Consider the following 26,542-nt stretch of genomic DNA (forward strand, 5'->3'; position numbering starts at 1 on the left):
GATTATAACCACAAAACAACATTCCAGTACTGCAGCATTATTAAAACTGAATATATTTCCAAAATAAAAACTATTTTTTCAGATGATCGAGATGACAAAGCAAGTATATATAAAATATGCAACAAAACAGGGAACATCCACTTCTCCAACTAACAAAACACAAACTAAAATTGCTAAAACAGGCATACTGTCATTGAGATAGCTTCTGGTTTCTATTGAGATAGCTTCTGGTTTCTGTTACAAATGTAACATCATTTACAGCACAGGAGTGTGTAAACAATATGTTTTGAGCTCTCAAAGGCAGTTTTACATTTCCTGGTGTGCAATATCACTTGACACTACTCCCCTAGAGCCCTGAGAGGTTTCTTTTATTAATAAAATTCTGTACCTTACGTTTATTCTGAGGATAAGAAACACACACAACAGTATAAAGCTAAAACAAATGCATCACAGTCTAATAAATACGACAACCAAATCCTTTGCAGGATTTTCAAGGTTTTCACTCCCTGGCCGAGCTGCAAAGCCATCACAAAAAAAAAGGAAGTAATTTAAGGTTAGGCATAAGGGGCCTCATTTGTAAAAGATTCCTGGTTTTATTATGGTTTAACTGTGTCTATGTGTTATTTATCTAGGAGATTTTAAAAAGAGATTGATAACTGGGGTTACATTTTTTCACCAATTTTCTGTTACATTTCAAAAGACAAAACTAATTTCTGTCATTATGCAAGCATGAATGCCATAGCTACTTTATAAATGAGACTCAAGGTTGCCTGGTTAGATTTCTAACCAATTGTTTATGTGAAACTTATGATGACTTGTGGTTTTGCAGCTTGGTCAGAAATTAACAACCGCTTTGCAGCTTTAGAGGAGTCATGGAGTCTTGTGACATGAGGACATGTGAGTGTATTCATGTATGATGCTTTCTGTGCATAATGGGTTTGTAGGGTGGATTTATGTGGATTTACAGTATGTAATTAACAGGCTGTGGAAACACGTTTCCTTTCTGAGGACAATACAAATCTATCTACAGTGTGTTCATCTGGAATTTTTGATCTCCCAAAACAAAAGAGCTACTTCCTCTAAATATTCACAACAATAATTTCCAACAAGTCATGGTGATGCAGTGAATATGTTCCACTATTGTGTCATTGTGTATATTCACATTTTGGAACCTCCAACCACACCTCCAACCAACCGGGCGAATCACACGGTTGACCAATAGAAGAAGAATTTTCCATTCACTGTGATCACTAGTTGGATGTTTTTGCGATGGTACTGTACATATATGAAGATATCCTGATGATAAGAATGCTTTTGCAAACCAAGAGGGCTAATCAGAATCAAGGTAAAATAATTCTAACATTCAAGTACATTTAATAAAAAAAAAAAAAAACAACAACATACTGTGGGTGTACGTCCAACCACAGATATCATCACACCAAGGTCAGTAAAATGGTTAGTAAAGTGGTTTCTGTCATTCCTGCAAACATAAGGCTGTGCCAGAAAACAAAAAAATAAAAATCTAATCATAAAAACAGTTAAGCATTTTTCATGATTAGAAAATATGTGAATATTGTCTTCACATGGCACCGCTCCTCCAATTCAAGTGCAAATGATCAAAGAAAGGCAACAAGAGTAAACACACAGGGGTAAGAAAGTATTGTAGTTATATAAAAGGATCAAAACCTAGATAATTGCCTCGTGACTGCTATTAATCTTTGAAGCTTTCAGTGGTACCTGTGTAAAACCATTATTGTTACCAAGTAGGGTAAACAGTCCCTGCTTAAAAGTTTAAATAATTTAAATAAGAAGTACATATTTAAAAGAACTTTTCTTAATTCATGACAGGATCATGTGGGACTTTGACAGAATAATCTCAAGAACCCCAAATTTCGTACAATTTGACTATTAAGTTAAGTACCTATTGGGCAGGTCCTTTTGGCACTGAGCGATATCGATGGAAAAGGCAGACATGGTGCGAGGGATGCAGGGACTTGTGCGGGTGTCAGTCCTGGGGTCAAGAGGAGGAAAGACTCTGCCTATGGCTCCCTGCTCTGCCCTTCTGCTTGTCATACTTGACAGAGACAATAAGGAAGACCAGCAGGGTGACGCCCTGGATCCCCGCCAGGAGGAAGAAGTAGTAGTGCAGAGAGCAGTCATTGATATTACCTGGAGAGAGGCAGAGAGAGAAAACAGGGACAATGTTATAAGAGATGTAGCGCCTGAGCCGAGTCACCAAACAGCTGAGAAGCAAGGGTGGCATTCAAATGACACAAAAAAATGTGAGTCGCAGCAAAAAGACAAATGCAGAAATGCTGACAACAAAAGAGTGAGCCTCGACATGCTCAGAGGGGGACAGCAGCGTCGCTCTTTCATCACAAAGTGCCATTCCACATTAAAAGAATATCACTGTGAAGGTAAATGGGCACAACCTGGCAACTACCTGTGCCAGGTTGCCATGGTTTTGCTCTCCTGTTTGCTAGACATTAAAGGCGAGCTTGAAGTGAGCTGTTCATGGCAGGAAAACACAGCTCTGTCAGGAATTAAGATTCAGCAGGGGGCCCTTTTCTTCTCATCTCACCACTATGAAACGTTCTAAATGCGAAGATGGTTGACCCCACGCTTCAGCACTGATATGGAAGGCAGTATTGATGATGTGGGACTGAAGTATGAGAAATAGCAGAGCAATATGGGCCCTCAGCTGTGATGCGAGCCAGGGAGTCTTTCATCGGTATTAAAGGACGGTTTGTTTCCTCATGGGAATGGGATGCAATAAAAAGGAGCAAAAAATAAACTGATGCTTCCACTGTGATTTGCCGGGACTGAAATATGACTTGTGTGCAGGAGGGAGGGGAAGAAAAACAGACAGCCAAACCAACAGATTTACAGACATACTGAGACAGAGGGAACTAAGAAATTAAGTGGATCGGGGGGAAAAGGTCGAGAAACTTTTACATGCGTGACACGTGGTAAAACTACTGTATGACTTACACAACAGGAGCAGTAAGTCATGAGAATGATGATGCCACAGTAGGGCATAATTGGTCCATTTTCCACTTACAAAAAAGCTCTATGCCTAATCTAGACCTAATCAAATTGTTGAGGTTTTCTGCTGGGTGGGAATCTAATCAGCAGCCTTCCAGTCACAAGGTTGCACCTCTAAACCTTGGGCTATCACTGTCCAAACTACTGCTGCACTGTTGATTGGTGTGGTTGTCCTCATTCAACTAAGAAACACTGGAGGGAAGCTCTAAACAAATCCAATTTTCCCCTGCTGGGGTTTTACATGAAGGGGCGAAGCCGACAACCATACTAAATCATCCATTTTTGTACGTGAACAATGGAGACAATTGTATTGGCATTAGAGCAGCTTTCAACCCCCTGACCATGTAAAGTAGCCTTATTGACTTTGTAGCCAACTCTGTGAGATGGCAAGGAGGCATTCTGGGATGAACTGGTCATTGAAGGGTGCCTTTTTCTAAATGTTGGGTGACAGACTTTTGTTTTTGTTTTGTTTCTCCTACAGCCTAGTTGAAGAAAATGGCTTTGGTTTATGTAAAAACCCACCGTAAGGCATAGTTTTAATAGTAGAGAGAGATACCTATAGTCTACATCCTACATTATCGTCAAATGAGAAAATCTGAAGCCCTGGAGCAAGCTGCTGTCTGTCAGAGAAAGCTCTTATTAGGTTGTCCATGTGGGGCTGTCACACTGAATAAAGAGCCAGAGAAGGAGAAGCAGGCTTGATTTTAATTGGATAAGGGGGCAATTCTCCAGAAGTTCTGCCAGTTCCCACGGTGATGAGTCTAATTACACACGTCCCATTAAAGTCAGCAGCCCTCTGGTTCCACATGATGCTTGTGGATTAACACAGGTTTCTTACCTTATTTTCTTTATTATATTTGATTATTTTGGAATGTGTTCAATATGATGTTGGTAAACAAGACCACAGCACTCTATAGCTGAAGATGATTCTATATTCAACTATAAAGTTTACAATATATGAAATGCCAATCAGTCTACAATTGCATAGCATGTGTAGTCATATGCTCCCACACTGTTTTTGCAGTTCCCAAAACTTTTAAAGACCTGGAAATTATTAACTTTGTTTTCTGTACTTTTGCAGAGGAGGCAACACATTAAGGCAGTAAGGGTCAAATACACACAATACTGTTGAGGTCATCACTATGACCCTAACCAAACAAGGGCACGACCAAATAACTGGTCAACATTGTGCCGTCAACAAGGTCTTACAGCAATAATGCTTGGCTGAAACTCCTAGTTGTCATGAAAAACATTCTATAAAATAGTCACATGGTAAATTACTGTACTTTCATGTTAGGGGTTGTACTGATTTTTGTTGTTTTACCATTATATTAAACTCCTGAGCTTAACATTTCTTATACAAAAGGTTTGCAGGAATCAAATACAAGAGATAATACAGGACAGAGAGTCAGAATATTGTTCCTTCAAGAACACTGGAAAGTCACACAATTTAAAATAAATCTGGCCCCATTCCAAAACATAACCTATAAACTATCATCACTCAAAGCCACAGACTGAAAGTAGGCTGTATCATGTCAATAGCCATGATGGAAACATGCTGGTGTTTTACCAAGGGCCTGTGGAAGATTCTCCTCACTGCATCGAGGCAGTGGCGTCACGATGTAGCCAACATAGAGAACTCTATGTTCATGTACATGATTTAACACGGTGTCCTTTGGCACTGATCAAAGGACAGGATTAACCAATTTGAAATGAATTGATCTCAATGCTTTACATGTTCCTTTATACAATCAGCAGAGCAGATCACAATCCGCAATGTCACCATGCATATAGATGATTCTCTCCCAGCCTCTCTGTTGTGAACACGCTCTTGTGGATAATTAGAAATCGAGGAGAATGAACAGACACCATGATGGTAGAACGCATCACATGCGGGAGTGATTCTTTGTCAATGCGCTGTGCACTGGGCCATATATCTATCTTGAAACCTTTGATCTAGCATTCAAAGGCCCAGGAAGCTGGCTGATGAGTGTAAAGTTCTGCCAGAGCATTAATGAAATACGTTGCGACTGAAAATCCTGACAAACACTTTGACGCCATCACAATTTCAAATTATTCTATTGGTCGTCTCAATCTGGTCAAAGGTTTAAAATTTAAGAAATGGATCGAAAAACTAAAACACCCTTTGAATAATTCATGGGGTGCAAAGCAATGTGCTTGACAGGAGAGTGCGGGGGGAAAGGGAAGTGCATTTGCAGCAAGTGCGCTTGTATTTCCAATCGATAATTCACTTTAACAGATAGTAAACCAAGAGTCTACCACTGCAGTCTTAATTAACAGAGCAGTAAGGCTTACAGAGAGCAAGGTAGAATGTACATTCAAATTATTCAGCATACAAAGGGAGGAAAGACATATTATACTGATACTAAATAGTCATTTCCAGGGTATTTCATCAAATATGATTAATGACAGTTGAAAATCGGGTATGGACAATACAGAAAAATTAGTGCTCAATGGCTAGATCTACATCAGATTAAATTTACCAACCCACTCAATACCCCACTTAGCCTCTGAGGAGTATGAACTATTGTCAACACCACACATATGACCATGTTTTTTTCTTAAATCAACCACTGATATAAGTAACAAACCCTGGTTTTACTACATTGTGACTATTCTGATAAAAAAAAAAATGTTTGGTTGATGCTATTGCAACCTTAGCACTATACTGTCCAAAGAAAGAGGAAGACTGGATGTTACCTTTAAGCAAGGACATGGTTTAGATGTGAAACACTTCCCTCTTAACGAGCACCTGAGCAAAGTAAGAGGGATTGGCAAAAAGGAACATTCCCATTTATGGAATAGGCCCGAAAAATTGTGCAAGGTTTCAATTTTGTAATGGTTCTGCTCTAATTTCATTATACATTAAGTCAGGCGCTACCTCCTCTTTTTAGCCCATGCCCCCCAGGGTCCACTTGGCTGCTAAGCACTTTCAAAAATATGGAAGGCTAATTACGGCAGCAAAAGACAAAACAAGGACTTGCTGTAAAAAACATTAATGAAGCCCATAAATATTTGACACTTATTTAAGAGGCAAATGCTGAGCAGGGAAGGGAAAAGTGCAAACCACTCAATATAGAAGATTATGGTACAAGCCTTATTTGAGAGATAATTTGAAGATCTCTCTGAGACTCTAAAATTTGTACTCAAAGGTCCTGCATCACAGTAAGGACTTAGTTAATAACAAAATTTGCGATTACCCTGAACTCCTCCCAAATAAGGGGTCACCTATCGAAAACTTGAGTGCTATAACTTGTGGGCCAATTTACCTGCTAGTGGGGTGGTTTGAGCATATCGTGTGAGTCGAGATGAAACGGGTCAATATCAATTTAAGGTTTGAAAATGGATCAATTGATGTAGGCCTTCAGTGCAATGACCCAACATTTTAATGCTTCAATGCATTCAATGCCATCTTCTGGCTCAGAATAAATTCAGAAAGGGAATCAATGCATGTTTGTTTTTATAGCTATTTTCTGCAGCTCTCCTCTTGTTCATAAAACTTTTTGATTGATGCTGGAGTTTTGTATGCCACTGCAACATGCCAGCTATTCACCTATGTGCATCCAGCCCTCTAACCTGTGATGAAACCCAGGTTGTCGTCTCTCTGACAATTCTAATGTACTGTATAAAAAACACAAAGAAATATATTTTCAAATAGAGCTCTTTGAGATAGAATAAGAGTTAATGTTACAATGTGCCTGATCTGACATTAAAGGCCCCCATTAAAACATTGACATTTCACTAAGTATGATCCAACACTTCATGAGCAGGATATGCGAATGTCAACTCACTTTGAGTGTCTGAACACGTCCCAGACATCTGATCTAGGATCAGTCGGTACTTGAACACTGGTCAAAGAAAAGGCCATTTCCTGTCATGTGACCGCAGCTGCTCACAAACACCGTTTCCTTCTACTGAAGCTTACTCCCTCAGAAACAAATTGAGCAAAATAAAAGACATTTTGGCGAAACAAAAAGCTCCTCCTGTTTAAAAGATATGCTTGTGAAGAGGCAGGGAATTGACCTTTCATTGACTTGGCCTATGAGGTTAAAAGAGCACCATGGAGTCCTTGTCAGGGGGGTGAGACGGTTTTCTGCCTTTCCCACTTAAATACCAAATACAAGAATGTGATGAATGACTGGTCTGCCAGATGTAACCAAAGGGAACAGCCCTGTGCACTGGGATTTAAAGGATCAATAATTCCAACACATAAGCCTACTATGTTTAAGATTTGAGCACAGCCATACCTGAAATATACCTTTATTATCCATCAATCAGCATAATCTATGTATTGTTTATGTATCAAAAGGAACTCTTTCACCTATGTTGATTGATATGAGTATACAGAGTAGGAGGAAATGGAGGTAGAGCACGACAGGAGAGTTGAGCATCCACAAGTGTGGTGCCAAGGTAGCGGTGCCATGTCTATGTAACGCCCCAGGGCCAGCTTTACTTAAGAGGAGAGGGGCTATGTAATCAAACCCCCAGCCTGTGATTAATGTTGCTCATCTGTCTCCAGGCCTGCACAGCTCAGTACAACACAGTACAGCTCACCCAGGCTGCTGTTTACAGCACACCCGATTGCCCTCAGCCATGGAAATAAGTAGAATCCACTTCCAACCATCCTGGAGAGCTTGGAGCATCTACTAGAAGCCAACAGGTAAAACCCAACAAAGTATAGTTGGAAAAACACCACAGCCGCAAAAAAAAACTACATGATTCCTGACTGCATTTGATGCGTAAGCTTTGTGCCATCTGTCTTTTATCAATGGCCACCAGGATGTTTTATTCCATTTCTTCAGTTCACCCGTTAAATGACTTGTTTTGGAAAGCAGCGAGGAAAACAAGTCTTACAGGCAAACCGCTCTAGTTTAACAATCAAATGATGCTTACTAAATAAACAGCCCCTCAAGCGAGGCAAGGCTGGGCAACGGATGGATTTATGAAGCCGTGCCAAGCATCTTCGAGTGCTAACATCATCAAAAATACCTCCCTACCTGTCGGCGCGCTGTATTAATGAGCTATTAGGTGTTCGTGGGTAAACAATTTACAGTGCTGGCGTATTTACCGCATGCTCACAGGAAAGTGCATCTGGGCTGGGAGCCTCCGCTCGCCAGGGAGCCCATCCATCTGCTGCCACCGCCATGCTATTTATTCTATCACTTGGACAGATTTACACAAACCTTTTGTCGTTAGTCTGACATGTCTATTTATTACGGGAAACACTCTTAAAACAAGAGAATTGCGTAGGGTGTTGTCCCCCCCTCTCTGCGACTAATTTACAAACTCTTTAAGTGGATTTTAAATCAACACAAGCCATGAAAATTCTTGTGCCATGTCCCTGGAAAATGAATGCCTATATTCTGAATCCATACTAAGAATTCTATTGAGAGTTCATATATACAGTCGATGTGCACGGTCAATAGGGTGCTCGACATGCACTGGGCATCTACCAGCAGGCCTGACAACTCTAACACTCCAGACGTTCAGGTGGTGTATGGATGGCCTGAAGAGATTGGAGGCAGCATTTTTCTTCTCTGGAAAACTGTATAGGTAAAGATCGATGACTGTCATGTTGAAGGCAGTTTAAGGAGATCAGGGTCATACTTCAAATTCAGCAAAGTGCATCTCCAATGCAGGCCTCGAGTCTACGTGCTTGTAGAAAGACTGTGGGTCAATACCTCACACAGTAATCTCACACCAATTAGATCAAATTGCTTCTTTCTGAGCAACTTCAGGACTCGCATTCTACAAAGGCTGATGTCCTTTAACTCCCTTAATATCCGGTTGAAAATTACATTCACAGCTCCTTATTCAGCATAATGTCAATTATTATTATGGGGCTGGTATGGGTATATAAAGAGCATGTATTATTATTATTATGAGTGTCATGCTGTCTCTTACCGAAGTCTTTGTGGGATGACATCCAGCCAATCGCCTTGAGGGAGACAATAGCCAGCAAGCCAGAGCCGACAAAGGAGCCAATCCCGGAGAAGAAAAAGAACAACCCCATGATGGCACTCTGCATGGACTTGGGGGCCGCTGAGTAGGCAAACTCCAGACCTGCAACAAAGAGAGTACATAGATAAATCTGTGTTGTATTGTACTGAAATTTGTAGGGTATTAAAAAGATGTATATGCTGTATGCATGCTATAAACAATGGCAAACAGCAGATAAAAGAGAAGGCTTCACATGCTACAGCCAGTAATAGAGTGTAATGTAGTGTGTAATGTAGATAATCATTAGGGATGGGACGATATGCTTATCTACAGGATTCACAATTCAATACGACCACTGTAGATGAATCAATATCACAGGTCTGGTCCAATACCACCAGCCAGACACACAGGGCCACTGGTTACAGAAAACCTACACTGTAGAGTTCCACTTACTATATGAGACTAGAATACAATAGAATCTAGAGACTAAATTCACAATACAGACTTTTCATCTACAATGACTATTTTCTCTTTAATATACGTGAGACCAAAAGGCTTGGTCAGCAGCTGTGTGGCAGCTAATTTTCCATGGTGGCATTGTTCTTTGGTGCCATTGCAGGGCATCTGGTCTGCATGGCACTGGTCTCAAACAACAGAGGATGGAGTTATTTCTGGAAAACCAACAACCTCAATATTTACTGTGTCATGAAAGAAAGAAAGGGATTTAAAAAAAAAAGAGGGAGGGAGTGAAGAGAAAGAGAGATGTGCAGAAAAAAAAAAAAAACATCAAATCGTTCTCTTTTTGCCTAGAGATCTGTCTGCCTGCAAGCTGACATTGATAATTTCATGGCACCTCAAACATGTGATTTTTCAAATGAGGCCCTATAGCTACATCTGTCAGGAGAGATTAGGGAGCTGCGGTTAAATAAGTTTGCCTTTTAAGACCTTCCTCGGAGGGGGACATTGCACAAATTAATGTGACGCACAGTTTCCTTACAGATACCTGCACTAGTACTGTGAAACATATAAGTAATATTATAAGTAAAGAAAAGGGATAAGAGCGTGACAACATAAGGCTATTACTCAGTGGAAAACACAAATGACCTTTACAGAAGTTCGCAAAGATACATTTATTTATATCCTACGCTAACCTTTTGATACCAACAAACACTGGTCAATAGCTATGCATATCAGAGGGGATTGAAAAGATTGGTGAGGTTTCTAAGATATAGCCCCGCACAGCTAAGGGAATAGTAGAGACCAGGACCGTAGCGTTATGTTAAATCCAGTCTTTGTCTGTCTGTGAATACAATGATTCAAGACGGAATTAAAATGATGTCCACAGCTCCACCACACACAAAACAAACAGCCTGACCTTTCTCGACCAAGAGGCAGTTATTCAAAAAACGTAGAAGAAGAAAAAAAAAAAAAGAAGCAAGGAATTTAAAATATTTTATTTTTCTTTCTCCTGAGGGCATTGTTGGAGGGGTGATTTTTCTTTCTTAGAAAATAACATTAGCCTTTAACATTTTCAAAAGAGCAATACATAATTAAAAATCCTGCAGGGAATCATTGTGCAAAGTTTTTGCATATCTGTATTACCCAAAAGCAGACAAGCCATGGATGGCGTATAAGCAAAGAATTACCCTTGGCCCTACAAGGCTGGGGATTGCAGAGAGGAAGTTTGTAGGCACCTGAGGTTTTAAACAGATTTATTCAAACAGAAGACGACTAGGGGGAAATGTTCCTTTTTACCAGACATATGTCACAATTCTGTCAGCCAATTTTCCTTGAGGTAAACCCCTGTGGGATGGTACAGAGGGAGAGAGTGGAGGAAGTTTATTTTAAGTATCCCTATAGCTTTGTTATGTCTGTATTTGACTTTCAGAGGGACCCTAATAGTTATGTGTGAATATCAGTGTTTTTTTAGGAGCGATGTGTAGTCTTTACACTGTGCTCATTAACCATATTTCAATAGCAATGGATATTAAACTTAAGGATGACAAATGTTCATTCCCAGAAAAACCCTGGAGTGACTCAATGGGCTAGATAATTCTTCCACTATGATGAAAAAAACCAACAGTCTTAAATATTAATGGCTTAATCTTCACTCCTGATAAAGAAATAAATAAAGAGCGTGCTATATGGCAGTGTCTACAACAACATAACACATAGTAATAGGAAGATGACTCAATCATGGCCAGAGGCCTAACAAACCCAAGTCGCTAAGGTAATTGAGGCCTGAAGCCAGTAATGATCATGACTGTAGAGGAAATGCCAAATACATAAATAAACTACAAGTCAGATTTCTATTGATTTCACTTGTACTGTAGGATCAAAATGGTACACAGCTGCCACATTGCAATGTTCTATATCACAATCAGTTCATTTCTCACAGATATAAAATCATCTCTTTTAGGAAAAGGAAAATACTGTTTTGTTTTGCCTTTCCATTTTTGTCTCATTATTTTTCACCACAACTCGATATTACATTATGTATAGGCAATTTCTCATTGCATTGCTTTGTTGTCATACTGGAGCAACATCCCTTTACTTCTCATAGCCTTTTATGAATTGGCATTTCCTCTTCAGGTCAGGGGTCCTAAATGAGAGCTGGCTTACTAAGCAGTGTTTAGTTGATACCCAGTGAGTATCAAACATAAGTCTGCAGCTGTCAATTCCAACGTGAACTACTTTGACCTGCTTTGATTCTTTTTCTTTATTATTTTTGTCTAAGAAATTTCTGGCAGTTATCAAACATATTGCCTGAAAAGAACAAGGAAACTATTTCCCTGGAGAAATTTTCAATGATGGATTATGGGTGGCCTTTAATGTTTCAAATTGAATGAAATCCTATCAGGAACAGTAATGCGACTTTGAATTACAAAACCACCAACAGACCCCATGCATTAAACAATGGTCTAGGTGGATCTGAGGTAGCAATGAAATATCATATCAGGTAAGAAAAAACCTGAATATAGAAATGGTTCAAAGTCTGAGCGTTTTTTGTTCCGTTTGTACTGAGTGAAACTGTTTCATTTCCATAAACAGGAGATTATAAGTAGAGTGATAAAGAGCCATAGAGCTATGTGTGGATCGATCTCCATCTGTACACCTGTCCAATTGTCTGTTCATTTATCCATCCCACGCGACATCTCAAACTCCGCTGATTGGATTTTGATTAACTTGCAAGAATGATGCAACTCACCACCGTGCTCCGGCATTTAAAAAATTACACTGATTGGCACAAGCGGGGCACTAGTTTGTGTGTTCATTCATGTGTCACACAGTGGCACATATTCATAAAACTCACCAGCACAGTTAACGCAGTAGCAGGTAAGACCGTGGCAGTAGGCATTTTCCCGATTCATAAACGAGGATAAAAGCTGTACAACGCTGTTACCGCTGAGTTTTATGAATATGGGCCATTATCTCAAACACCACTGATTTTGACACCATTGATTTTGAGATTTTGACAAAACCTGGGAAATGATGCATCTCATTGCCGCATTTTAGCATTTTCAAAATTAAACTGATTGAGCCAGGGGGGGCACTAGAATTAAAGGTCAAAAGAGGTTACATATTTGTTACTAATTGGCCCATAGGGGTACAGCACCATTTGTGGAAGACAACATGTTTGCTGTTGTCTTGTTTCTTTCTTTAAGATTTTCTTGCCATTTCTGCTTCACAAAACCTTGGAAAAAGCAACAGAGGTTATGAGTTTTATTCAAATCCAATAAACGGTATGTGCCTTAGCCTGCACAGCATCCCTATTCTGCATTTATAATCAATCAATTTTAGCCTCAGCTTTGGATTTAAGGAATTACAGGAAAATCAACCTTCATGAACCTGAAGGAAAAAGAAAATTAGCATGATGTCAGGTCATGACCATGAATTAGGAAAAAAGGCGGTATTCGCTCAGGGTGCAATTTATTGTGAGTAAAGAATGAATCTGTATGACCTCCTGACATATAGTATTGCAAACTTTTGCTAAAAACACTTTTTTTCCTAAATTGTTAGGATAACACTGACTGTTTTCTATTCTCATCTCAATTCATATCACTGTGAAAAGAAAGAAAATATGACTGTTGATAAAGTTACCATTCCTTTCATGTTGTGCTGTGATACTCAATATCAATGGAATTACTGAGGTATGAAGGTGCTGTGCTAGGGCCAACCGACCACAATACCACAACAAATTGCTCTGGCATTGGGTGGTAAAACAGGCAGTACAACATTGAGGTTTATCGATAAGGAATAGTAACCGGCAGAGACAATGTCTCCCCTAGGCTAAATCAATCCTGCTGATTGGCGTCTCGCTGGATTCCTTATACTGCAATTTCAAGTGTGTGGAGGGAAGGGAGTTTTTTTATGCTGCAGGAAAGGAAAATATTGATTGGATGAACCATTATCACCTATTCAACTTGTCACTGAGGCAATAGGCAAAGGATGCCTATTGTGTAAAACATCCTCTATAGTCTCGGTGCCTAAGAAGGGGTGCTCCTGCATCCTCCACCCTATGAACCCATGGTACTAACAGACTACAGACCTACAATATAGCCTATATAGCCCACAAAGACCTTCCAAGACGTTGGTACTGAACCCTCTTAGAACCCTAGTGAGAAACGCACTTGACCCCCTGCACCTACCTGGCACACACTGGAGTGGATGATGCAATCATCTACCTGCCCCACAGGGCCTATTTCCACCTGGATAGAGCTGGCAACATGGTGAGAATCAAATATTTTGACTTCTCCAGTGCCTTTAACATCATCCCGCCGCTCCAGCTGGGAGACAAGTTCAGAGAGATGCAGGTGGATGCCCTGATGGTGCTCTGGATCATGGACTATCTCACCAGTAGGTCACAGTTTGTTTGCCTCCCGAAATGTGTATTCAATTAAGGCGGTGAGAAACATGGGTTTTCCTGTTCACCCTCTAGAGCTGTCTTCAGATACACACACAACAAAGTCATGCCACCCACCAAAGGTCTCAGATGATACAATGGTTCTGGGTTGTAAAACTCCCACCCACTGCATAACAAACTCTCCACAATGAGGAGCATCCTCAGCGAACATGCTCATATCATCACAGTGTGCCAAGGATCGTTCCAGGTGTTCCCTTGTTCCCATCACCATTAAACTATATAATGCATCCATAGGGGGAGAGCTTATGCCAGCTGGGAGGATGTTAAAGAACCGTTCTCTGCCACTGTTTCTATCAGTCAGCACCCTCGAGGTGCTGACTGATACGTCGACATGACGTCTTTCCCTGTGCATTTGGGTGCAATATGTCACTATGTCATTATGTGCAACATGTTAGTATGAGGAGCGTGTCAACTGGGTTAACATGCTAACTGGATAAGGACAATTAAGAGGGGTACTTGGTAAATACTGGTAAATATTTCAGCCAGTATTAGTACATGTCAACACGCTGGCTGATTATACATGGGGGTGAAAAGTTTTGTTCATTGTGTCTCAAGTTTGTTGCTGCTGTGACAATTGAATTTCCCTCTGGGATAAATAAAGCACCTATCTATTCATCAATCTAATTATCTATCTATTCGGACAACGATCCGAACATGAGCATCAATGTCAGGTTGGTCATTGGCTGGGATGAGGGCATACCTTTTATCATTTCAACTCTAAAGGTTACATTATCCACACCATATTTATAAAATGTCCCATTACTGAACAATGGATTGCAATGGTATAAGACATTCAGGATAATCAACTATCAATCGATGTCTAGGGTTATTTGTGCTCACTATATGACCACAGTCATCAAACTACAAACACATTTATAGGCTGGTGCAGTCTGACAATTAATCAAAATAATTACAGATTAAAAAAGGGTTAACACATTAGTCTTCATTGCATTCTTCTTTTAAGTATGTACACTACAGTTATTAGCTCACAACCCAATCAGGATGGTTTAGTCTGAAGGTGAATCAGACCAATTACAATCATACAGTCAAAATTTGTTTACACATTTGCTAAGATTATGCTTATCATTGGAGTACATGGTACTATTAGTAGTCTCTGCTAGTGACATCATGCCTACCTGACTACATAGCTTAACTACAAATTCCACAGAATAAGTCAACCCACTGTACCTGCAATGCTGGCAAAGATTTCGCTGATTCCTATCAGCACGTACTGAGGCACTTGCCACCATATGGGTAAATCTGCAGCGTAGTAGATAACATTGCCAAGCACCTGGTCAATGGTGCCATTCGATTTGACGATCTCCAGTCGTTTAGTCTCCAATATACCTGAAGGGGTAGACACAGAAAACAGTGTACACAATCACAGTTAGCTGACTGTAAATATTAAGCGTTCATTAAGTGTTAAGCAATGTAGCATAAAGAAAACACACAAGCTTTATCCTAAAAAAAACATTCTGCTGCATCTTCCAAGTTTTTCAAGCTACACAGATCTAAGGCTACATTTTACTCAATTCAGCAATATGGATGCTAAAGCAAAAGAAAATACAGACAGGGCATGGGGTGTTATATAGACTAGCCTATATAATACAGTCAGGATGAGGGAACACTTGTAAAAGTATTTAGCACCCTTAAGTCCATGGCACCAACAAACAGCCAAACATTGCAGGAGTTAGAGGATTCAGTGACAGTCCATTAAGGATTTAGCCAGTGTCAAGGCTAGCCTACCACTTCATTAAGATCACATCTGCACGCTCCCAGATTATGGCAGCTAGTAATGGAACAGTGCAGACGGCTCAACAATAAGAGCCAAGCAGTTGTCATCAACCGCTGCCGCCTCCTAAAAGCTTTATTCGATAACCATTATCATGTAACCGGCAGCTATTTCCAGATAACTCCCAGAGACAGCCTCCTATCATAACTACACTTAATGCTGTATTTGAGAGGAGTTGTAGCCTTGTAATCCAGCTATCCTATAATACCAGCCGTCCATCTCAGGCAGGGTGGCCACTGGGCCCAGAGCAAGCCTAGTACTCACCATAAACACACATCCCTGCTTTTTTCTCACTAAAAATCACACATCAGACAACCCAGTGTGATCCCTGGCAACTTTGCTCCAGCTTTTATAAAAAAAAAAAAAAAAAAAGGAGCTACTTTTGGACATCTAAAAGCCAGTGAGCTCTAACCAAAGCAGATTAGTACATAAAGTTAAAAGAATGTGATAAAAAGTGATAAAGAATCACTTCAAAAGCAATGTCAGTGCAGCTTTGCAAAGTTTCCCCCAGCACATGGCTGAAGTCAGGGTTTGCTGTACACAAATAAAAAAGGGATCAGAAATAGTCTAGTGTCCACAGTATGTCTTGAACTGTCCCTTTGCACTGCATGGGCGGCCTGGTTGTCCTTGTACCATGTGTGACAGCATGTGTTGTCAAACCTTGTAAAATGCACCAGTGTCTTCATGACAAATTCCTGTACAATTTTGTGAATGAAAATCAATGATAGTGATTCTAATTCTGAACAGCAGTGGTGTTGCCAATTCTGTGGACACAGAGTGTCTGGTTTACAATGGTATTCCCTAGCTCTTCCCCAGGCAAAAGATGCCACTTGCTCACACTGAACTATCCATCTGCCAGTCTGTGGTCTCTAAACGCCACGATTTCAGCTTGTGGACAGATGCAGATAAGCAACAAGGAGACACGAAAAGCCAGCTGAAGGAATACAGTTCATAACTTCATAAGTAGAAGATTGTACTAGGCAGGTGTGAATGTGTGGAACTGATTGAATGTGAATGCTGAATGTGAATGTGATGCTGAAAAATAGACAGAAATGCACAGCAAATCGTTCCTGAATGAATAAAGGTGAAAATATCTAAGATATGCCATCAAATCTGTCCTAATATCATTAATACTGTATCTCATAATTGTACACAGTTTATCCAGTCATCCACTCCACTGATCCAGGTCAGAGTTAAGGAAGAAGTATGTTGCACACTAGAAGTGTATTCACCTATTTCTATTCTGTGACCAATGTCCACACCACTGCACCATCATAAACCCTTTCTCTCCACTCCCAGGACTTAGAATTGCTTTCTGCAATATTCAGAATTTTATTTTGCCTGAATTCAAGTGCAAGGATTGCATGTTCTTTCAAGAAGCCAAATGGAAAAGTACAGACCTGAAAAGCTTTTGAATATCTGAAATATAAATACAGTATATATGTTCACTCACTTTCCCTTTTGGCAATGCTTGTGTCCTCTAAAAGACAGCATTCCCTCAAACTAGCCTCATCAGATTTGCTAAATCGACCTTTTACAATAGCACACTGATTGAAAAGGATCTATTTGACGAGCTACATCAGGCTTTAATATATCTCAGACTAGACTACACAAGAACACTCTCTCAACAAACTTTCTCACCTGCACTTCACCAAGTCCATGTGAAACAAGGCATGCCTATAAGAGAGTTATCTCTCTCACTCTCACTTATACAAACACACACACACACACTCCATGTTTTCATGGGTAGTATTCCCTCCAACAGAGTGCCTATGGTGAGCTGTGATTTTTTAATAACACAGTGTGTGTGTGCGTGCGTGCGTGCGTGTTTGCAGTAGGGGGTATCTCAGAGGCACTCATTAGGCTCTGATCGCATCCTCACACAGGGCATCACACAGTCTAGATCATACTCACCACTTGCATAACTCCTCACCTTGCACAGGAGACATGTGGGCAATACCTCAGAGAACAAAGCAATCACTCGCATTATGTGATGTGGATGTGCTGATTAATGATGCTCTGTGTGCTAAGCTGAGCATTTTAAAGCTTCTTTTTTGATCCATATTAAACCACATGTGAACATGTGTTTTGTATTTTTGCTGGCCTGTCATGATGTTGGCCATCTCAACTTACATATTTGGCTGGTTCTGCTGTCGAGTGACTGTGGCAAGAATTAATAACTTTATGCTGAAGGGGCTTAGCAGTGACTGGTCGTGTCACGGGTGAGGTAGCGGTACTCTTGTGGAATCTATAACTGACTTTGTGTGATGTATGACTGGCCTTTCAACATGTGTGTGGAATATCTGCCAACAAGAGAACTTGTGAATCAAACATGACGACACATCAAATTTGATGATATTTGACTTTTTAAACAGATAAATAGACAGATAGATACTTTATCCCAGAGGAAAATTTAGTAATGTAGTGATAATGATGTTTGCTTTGTTCGAAATCAATCTGAAGAAAAACTGCACATTCTTTAGGGCCTAATTGAAGCCCTAGACTTTTGTTATTGTGAACAAAATATTAACAACCTCTCTAAAAATTAATTATTCATTATTGTTAACTGGGATTTAATGCTTGTTCAAGTATCAATTAGCAATCTGCTAGTAGCATACCAGTCAACACTCGAAAGGTCACTAAGGGCAGAATGTGTTCATATTCTGGGTGGCGGAAGTACATCTGAGTGGGGGGGCAGTGGTTGTGGAAAATACAATGTGCATTGATTCTGAAGAGTGTTACTGATTTGCTTTCTTCCTGCCTCAAGGCTTGTCTCACTCAAAACGTTTTAGCCTGAATATATCAATGCAGCAGCACCCACTGACAGGCTAGGCTGAGACTTTATTTCAAAGATAATCCACAGGCTGGAACCGAATTGGACTGAGCAGCGCTGTCGGATGCGGGTGCAGTCAAACAGAACCGAAAAGTAAGATGCCACAGCTCCCCCTGCGCTCTACAGGGGCGAGGAAAAAAGGCATACCTTTGAGGCTTTTTTCCTTTGCCAGGTCTGTATGATAACTGCTTACCGGAAAGTGGTGTTTTGATAGAGAGAAAATTAATACATCTCTGACAGATGTATTAATCTGCTGAGTCCCACAGAATAAACAACACTATGAAGTCAAATCAAGGCTCTTGATTTGACTTAGATTTGCACTTAGATCATATCAAAAGATTCCTCACCAATGATATTACACATATGGGCATGAGTGTCACATATACCCACTTTTAACAGTTTCTAAACTCATCCAAACTACAATGATGAGAATTCAAACTAAGAATGCCAAATGATTCAGACGTGACACTGTATCTGTGGTGCTGCTTGCCTTGTAAGTACTGACTGCATGTGACATTTAGCATAGTAAACAAAGGCTAACTTTGTTGGTGTAGATACCCGGGTGTTTGGCTGGCCTACTTATCCAACTGACAGCAAAGAGGGCATGTCTGTTAGTGCACTCACCCGCTGCCACGGCCGACCACATGACAAAGAACATCCCCACTGCAATCCTCTTCAGGGAGGAGGGCAGCAGGCCACGGCGTTTAAGGATGGGGTCCACCACTTTGTCCTTAAGGGGGATCAGCATGAGGATGAGCACTGCGTCAAACATTGTCAGCCAGGCTGCAGGAAAGCGGAACGCCATCTGATGGGGAATCCAGAGGAAAAACATGAGGAAATGCTGTGCAAAAAGCACAAGGCATGAAAAACAATACTGAGAATGTCAGTGTATTCCAGTCCAGTTCCTCATGAGTGAGTGTGTGTGTGTGTGTGTGTGTATGTGCATGTGTGCGCGTATATGCATGTGTTTGTGTGTGTGTGTGTGTGTGTGTGTGTGTGTGTGTGTATCCTGAGCTTGATATTGCTTTGGCACCCCCAGGTGGTCAAAACCATACTAAACATGATGAGATGAATAATATTAATGCAATTCACAAAGTCAAATGCACCTGCTATTTACAGAAATAATCAATCAATCAATTATCATTTATTAGTAAGTATATGGTAGATTTCTTAAAACATGCTTATCCACTAAATGTGCAAGTGGTTTGAGAGACAAATTGTCCTTGACAGGATTAAAAATGAAATCAGTTTTCAGCACAATGAGCTAAATCTATTACCATACAGTGAAATCTCTGAAATGAATAATTACTCCTTGCAAATAAATTGGATGACATATCAATCAGATAGGAAAATCCATTGTGAGCATACAAAGTATCTACAAATGCAGGCTATATCTCGTTGAGTGAACAAAGATAGAACTGCAAACTGCTTGAGATCTATTTTGCAATTCAAATTTTAAGTGCCATCTGAGCTCCCGATGCGTCTCTAGTTTTACACTTTTGATAGCACCATTTATTCTCAAATTGAATTTCCATTTCTTAGAGTAACCGCTGGCAATGTATACATAGTGCCTTAGAGAGTGTTTTCCTCCCTTGTTTGCTCATTATCATATTCAAAACGATAGAAAGTGCTAAGTGAGACTTTCTTTTGCCGAGGAAAGCCTGGCATGAGTGACAGAGGTGTCCCGGCAGGCACGGGTCTCCATGGCGGGCATACTGTTAAGAAGACAAAACTTGTAATGGAAGAGGCTCTGCATTTCCCACTTCCCACAACAGACTACAACTCATACGACTCACACAATGCATACTCTATAAATTAAGATTCCATTACAGAATGTGATTCCTACCAGTAGTTTGAACCGTATGTAGAACTCTAGCTTGCATCTAAATTAAAGGACACTTTAAATATCAGATTATGTCCCACTGCACCTGGCCAGTGTTCTTAGGACCAAATCTCAACATGAATCATTGCGATACTCATTCACTCCTGTTTTCTGTTCCATTTATTAATATTAGTATGGGCTCTGTTTCCTTGAAGAAACAGTGTTTGCTCAGTTTTACCAATGAAATATCAGGTGAGGTGAGAGAGCAAATCACAGAGGCAGAGACATCTAATCTCACTTCCCTTTTGATCTTGAGAAGTGCAGAGTCTTGTGGCAGAAAAGGCTTAGTTCCTTTTTTGATAATAGATATATGGCATGTGAAGAAAAAAAATTCAACCTCCATTCCCATTCCTTGTTAAGTTAGACACAGTGGGAAATACGTAAACAAAATGTACAAAACTATGTCAGATACTTTCAGCGTCACAAGTCTTCACTGCTGTATGGCATATTATTGTTAAAAATAATAGGAATATGTCTATGCCTTATACATAACGCCGGTTAGATTGTGTGGTTTAAGGGCGAGTGTTTCACTTCGCATTTCCGTGAAGTCTATACACTTCACCCATTACCTCAAGAGTGCCTGTTCTAAAAGCAGAACACCAGTGCTGTACTTCGCAACTTATCCCAACTTCATCACTCTTAAACCTTTGATTCTTGAGGAGTCGTGTATCTTGTGTAACTGAGGGTACAGCAGCCTTCAAAGCCCCCCTGAACTCAGTGAACAACCTGCCAGAGTGAGACACAGGTACGCCTACAACACTAGTCAGGGGGAATCAGGTCTAGATGGAGGCATTCCTGTGGAGAGATACAATCACTGCCAGGTTGCTAATCTGTGCGGTATTAGTCTGTGGCGTTAAGTTCTAAATTAATCCCCAAGGCATTACCAACCTTTGCTGCCTCCAGCTGTTGCCTACAATTGTGTGTCAGTGACCTACTGACTCCTTTAGTTTCAGCAGCAAAAAAAAATCTAGTTCAACCCTATTCACAGAGAGACAGGAAGGTGGATTTCCAAAGTAGTATGTCAAAATCTACTGTGTTGTGCTGTAAGAATAAATGTCTAACACAGTTGCGGTGAATAACAAATCACATCCTCAAACCACAGATGTTGTCACTACATTATTGTTTTTAGCAAACAACAAAGTAATTGGACTGAGAATTTCTCCACGTTGGGTTACCTGGTGGGAGTCATCAGTGATGTTGGAGGCAGTATTAGGAATCCTCAGATGGAGGCTCTGCAGGACGTACGTTGTCTGCATCTGCAGCACAATGAGGAGATTAGTGTCGCAGCAGGGGGTAACTCTCCACTTTATACTCACCAGGATGTCTGGTGCAAAATCATTCTTATCCACCATTTAAACCACAAATAACGTCCTCTCGTATGAACACATACTGTACACATGCATGTGCATATCTGCACGCACACACACGCACAAAACTTCTGGTCTCATCTTAAAATCTGTGATGTGTTCGTCATCTTTTGTTTTTTTTCTGGATTTATGTGGTATGACACATCAATTTATAAAGCACAGTTTACGTGAAATGTGCCTCAGAAATTGATTTGATTTGACTTTACGTCTGTTCTTACCTGGAAGTACACAGTCCAGTATGGGATCAGGGCAAAGAACACTGGGAGGATTTTCATCAGGGCTTTCACCTCCTCTACTTTCTCCTCTGGGAACTGTCCTCCATAGGTCACTTTGGCACCATCCAGCAGCATCGGTTTGGGCCTTGAAAAAGGAAAGGAAAACCGTGTTCAAAGCTACGGCGTGATTGATGGGAGGAAAAAATAAAAAATAAGAAATAGCCAGTAAATATCCAATAAACATGGGCTAGAATTAAACTAAACTCTTCAGATGGGAGACTTAATCAGCCTTTTTTTATGAACGCCTTTCCCTTAAATAACAGCACTTCTAGAGATAGGACAGAAACTTTATTCTAAAGCCTATAATCCCCATCTCTGGAGAAAACGCCTTAATAAGGAATTCTTGAAAGGCTGCGGGATTGGCCAACTTAAAATATTCAATGTCAAGTTTTTGAACCGATTGTGCTACTTTGGTTCAAAGTCAAGTAACAGCACTTCGGAATAACTTTCCACCACAGGGAATGATGATGAATGCCTGGACCAGTGGAAAAAAAAGAGTTGAACAGGGGGATCAAAGGGGGCTTTAACATAGAGCAACACCTAGCTGTGCTATTCTGCTGGATCGGAGTCACCATCCCACAGAACACAAAAAACTTGCAACACAATTGTAAAGAGCCTTCCCATTGAGACTGATGAAGGCCTTGTTACACTATAATTATTCTGTGCATGCTGTTTGTCATGTTGTTCTGTTTCTCCACATAGCATTCCTTGACAATTAAGCTTCATCTCCTATCTTTTTTCACATCACTACAACACACACACTAATAAACTGACTGACACACAGTGGTGACCTGTCCTTCTCACCGGAGCAGGTTAGGTTCCTTGGGTCTCTGGGAGGAGCAGCAGGCGAAGCCCAGGATCTTGAACATGTCTGTGAAGGCACTGCCATCAGCAGGCTTGCTGATGAAGACAGTGCGGCCCAGTAGGAAAACAATGAAGGAGATCCCGAGGCAAACCGCTGGAATGATATAGCCCACCTCAAAGCTGATGTTCTGCTGGATGTAGGCCACACCTCCCAGTGACAGGATGGCTCCCAAGTTGATGCACCAGTAGAACCAATTGAAGAATCGGCGTGTGGCCTCTGGTCCTCTGTCTTTGACCTAAGAGTCGCATAGTACAGGATGGAAACAACAGATGATGTCACGTTTAGTTGGCCACATTTATCTTGGCTACCACATTTCATTCAAGACTTAATAGAAGATAGTGAAAAACACTGTAGTTAGTGTGATGAGAATGTAATTGGTAGTGAAATCTTGTCAAAGTCCTATGATTGCGTTGAAAATCTACATGTATAAGCCTACAGACAGACTGAAACGGAAAGTTGATTATGCTTGTGGCGTTCAATGTGTAAAATACATGAAGGGGAGGAATTACTGAAATAAACAGCAGCAACTTCTTGTTTCTAATTCTGTATCTGCCTAATGTGGCCTCTGAGCATTGTCACAGGACTACTGTTATATTATGATAGCCTACACCATCAGCTTACAACCACTCCACTCCAGACCAAGACTGTGATAAATTTAGTCAAATGTCATATAGGCAACCTCATGATATTATTTTCATAATGGTACTTTGCCATTCCACATGCAGTTATCCCCTTGGAGAAAAAGATTTGATCAATGCGATAAGAAGACGATATGTTTTTTATGTGCAGCAAAACTGCTGAGGTACAAGCACAATTAACTATTTGTGAGATAAATGTCAAGTAGGTATGACACATTAACAGGCTGAAGCTGTGCATAAATCTGGAGCTTGCAAAATCCATCACTGCACTCAAACTCACCACCTGGTTGCCATGTGTTACCAACACCTGCATTGTAACATTTTTTTAAAAATAATATTATGTACTGTATAGCAGGGTACTTTTACTTTGTTGTTCTTACATTTTGTTTTTACCTCAGTGTTAGTGTGTCTGTTCCATTCAGACATTAATTATTCATGTCAAGAAGACATAATAGACAAACATGATTTAATTTACTATGCAGTTTCATTGTTGACCCTCAATCAGACTAAATTAAGTCATGTCAAATATTACACTTATCACATAGGCAGGCAGACATTACACCTGTAGTAACTCACAAAATACAGAGGGTATACTTTGTTTTCATTCAAACATCACACTTAAAATTTGGTGAGCATCCATTATAACAAAACTGTTTCCTCCCTCCTGAATCCTGCTTTGATTTCATTCCTACTTTAACATCTATCAGGGCTTCCACCAGCTGCTACCATTCTGGTGCGGTGTGCAGCCTGAGTAAACTGTAACTTGATCACTATTATGCTCAGGTTACACAATTAATCAAAAAACCCACAACATTGACTACTGCAATTTCCAAATCGTGAGAGGGTGCAATTATTTCTTAGACAGAAATGTGTTTCAGACAGCTTCCTAAACAAAATAATCTTGTGCGGTGCAGAATTGAATTCCTGGCCACAAATAAAGCTGTGTGCGGTAGAAAATGTTTCATTTTATTCAAAATGTGCAAAGTTCAAGTATTAACAGCCTCCACTGCCAATTTACTAAGCACTGGAGGAGAATTATTGGAAAAACTGTGTCCATATTGAAATTCATATTTCAATTGCAATATTCAGGAAAAGAAAAAAAATGATATACGATGTCTTTGCCCTTAACAATCACTGGCACCTTGCAAAAATGTAGCTGCTGTATTCCATCTATTGCTGTATTTCTATTGTTGTGGACTGCTACCTGCTTTTCAGTCTCCTTTTTAAAAACAATTTAGCTCCAGTGTATGCTGCTGTGTATCTTGTGTGTTTGAACATGATCAAAATATGTGGCCAATGAAGCATTGACAGAAACATGTGAAAATCATATGATGACAGCAATGGGCTCAATGCTAATAAAAGTCACCCCTCAGCCCCTTTTTGAAAGATTTTAGTCACTCCTGGTTAGATTATTTTGAAAAACAAAGACCCCATTGATAAACTTCTTTATTTTCTATAATTGGTTCTTGTTGTGGGTCTTCTGGGTAATCCTACAGTCTAACGTTGTTCTGTCACCAAACAGACAGATGTGATGTGTTTCACTTCTTGCTACCAACAAAATATTCTTCAAGGCTTGGTGTTGGCGTGTGTGTGTGTGTGTGTGTCTACATGTGTGAGTGACAGTGACAGAGAGGCAGAGAGAGGTTGTTGTTCAGTCAGCAGTATCTTCAAAAATGTGAACTTCATGAGGCAAATTAATTTCCAATGGTTACGATCAGCAGGGGTACACATGTCTATTTGAACTGCCATGTTACAACAGTAATCACACTGCATGACTGATCTCAAAGATGTAACACTGCATGCCTAATCTTACACAGGCCCATCCCAGGAAAAGAATGTCATTCTAAGACCTTTCAGCCCACAATGAACTCAATGTTAGGGCTCTTCATTTGAGATAGATTTTGAGATTTAAATTTGAGACTTTCCATACTCTACCTGATCTGCCCCAAATGGAGTGATGTTGGACTTCACGGTACCCACACCTAATGCAACTAAGAAAAGTCCACTGTACACTGCTGCCCCACAATACGCTGTGCGAGTGGGGCAAGTTATATTGCTTGGAGGGGTACTGTTTGTGCTCAGACACTCAGCAGGTTGCACTGGGAATGCCAACTCTTCACCACATAGGCCAATCCTTGTGTCTTCATTAGAAATGAAAGGGAAAAATAGCATTCCAATGAAATACAGGATCAAACTAGCAGCAATTGTCCAGAATTTCCCAAGGTGTGCATCAGCCAACCAACCGCCAAATGGTGAAATCAGGTAAGTAATTCCCATGAACATCAGAGGTGCCTGGCTTGCCTCAGTGCCCTCCCAATAAAAGGGGCTACTATTGAGGAAAAGAACCAAATTGGATGTGATGCCATAGAATGCAATCCTTTCTAAAGATTCAGCCAGCAGGATGGCTGCACATGCCAGTCTTCTTCCCTGGAAAACTGATGGTGCAGGACTGCTGACAGACCCTGAGTCCAAAAGAGGGGTGCTCTCACTGGCATCCCTGTTGTTAGCCATTCTCAACCTATTAATGGCTTAGGATACTTTCCTCTGGGTTACTGGAAAACTTCAAACCTGCACAGAAAATATGGAGGAGATTAAACGGGTTAGTGAAACGTTGCTTTCTAGGTATTATCGTTGTTTACACAGAGAAAACAGATATGCCTATTGACTAACTGCGCCTTCTTCAGCTGTGGCACTTGTACAAAACCTCAAGCAAGCTAGCTTTAGCATGATGATTCACAATATCAGCACGATAGCTTGGCAATAGTTTGTGATACAATACCTTTAATTATTGAAACACGTCCCAAGGTTCCCCATTAACCTAAATAATGTTTATCGCTGAAATGTTTACTTTGGTGTGCCTCAAATCAATACTCTGCTCACAAGCCAAGAAGTGGAAGTCAACTAAAAACAGTCAGTGTCACAGTACTACCGCGTGACAGATAGCTCAGTCAACAAGTTAT

The 26,542-nt window shown here is 40.4% G+C and overlaps 1 protein-coding gene across 1 annotated transcript; it reads right to left on the reverse strand.

Annotated features, from left to right (window-relative positions):
• Positions 1-26,495, reverse strand: slc15a4 (solute carrier family 15 member 4). Its single transcript, XM_071515039.1, has 9 exons — positions 26,362-26,495; positions 25,518-26,150; positions 22,884-23,179; positions 22,023-22,164; positions 21,613-21,693; positions 19,180-19,360; positions 15,119-15,277; positions 8,971-9,129; positions 1-2,169 (listed from the first exon to the last, which is right to left on the reverse strand). Exons 2-9 carry the CDS (start codon positions 26,091-26,093, stop codon positions 2,018-2,020), a joined length of 1,746 nt encoding a protein of 581 aa, XP_071371140.1. The 5' UTR covers positions 26,094-26,150; positions 26,362-26,495; the 3' UTR covers positions 1-2,017.
• Between the last annotated feature and the right edge of the window lie 47 nt (positions 26,496-26,542).

This window comes from Centroberyx affinis, unplaced genomic scaffold (genome assembly GCF_046629955.1).
Source record: "Centroberyx affinis isolate AG114_WGS23_722 - 3 ecotype Tasmania unplaced genomic scaffold, CSIRO-AGI_Caff_v1 ptg000297l_1, whole genome shotgun sequence".
Taxonomy (NCBI): Eukaryota; Metazoa; Chordata; class Actinopteri; order Beryciformes; family Berycidae; genus Centroberyx; species Centroberyx affinis.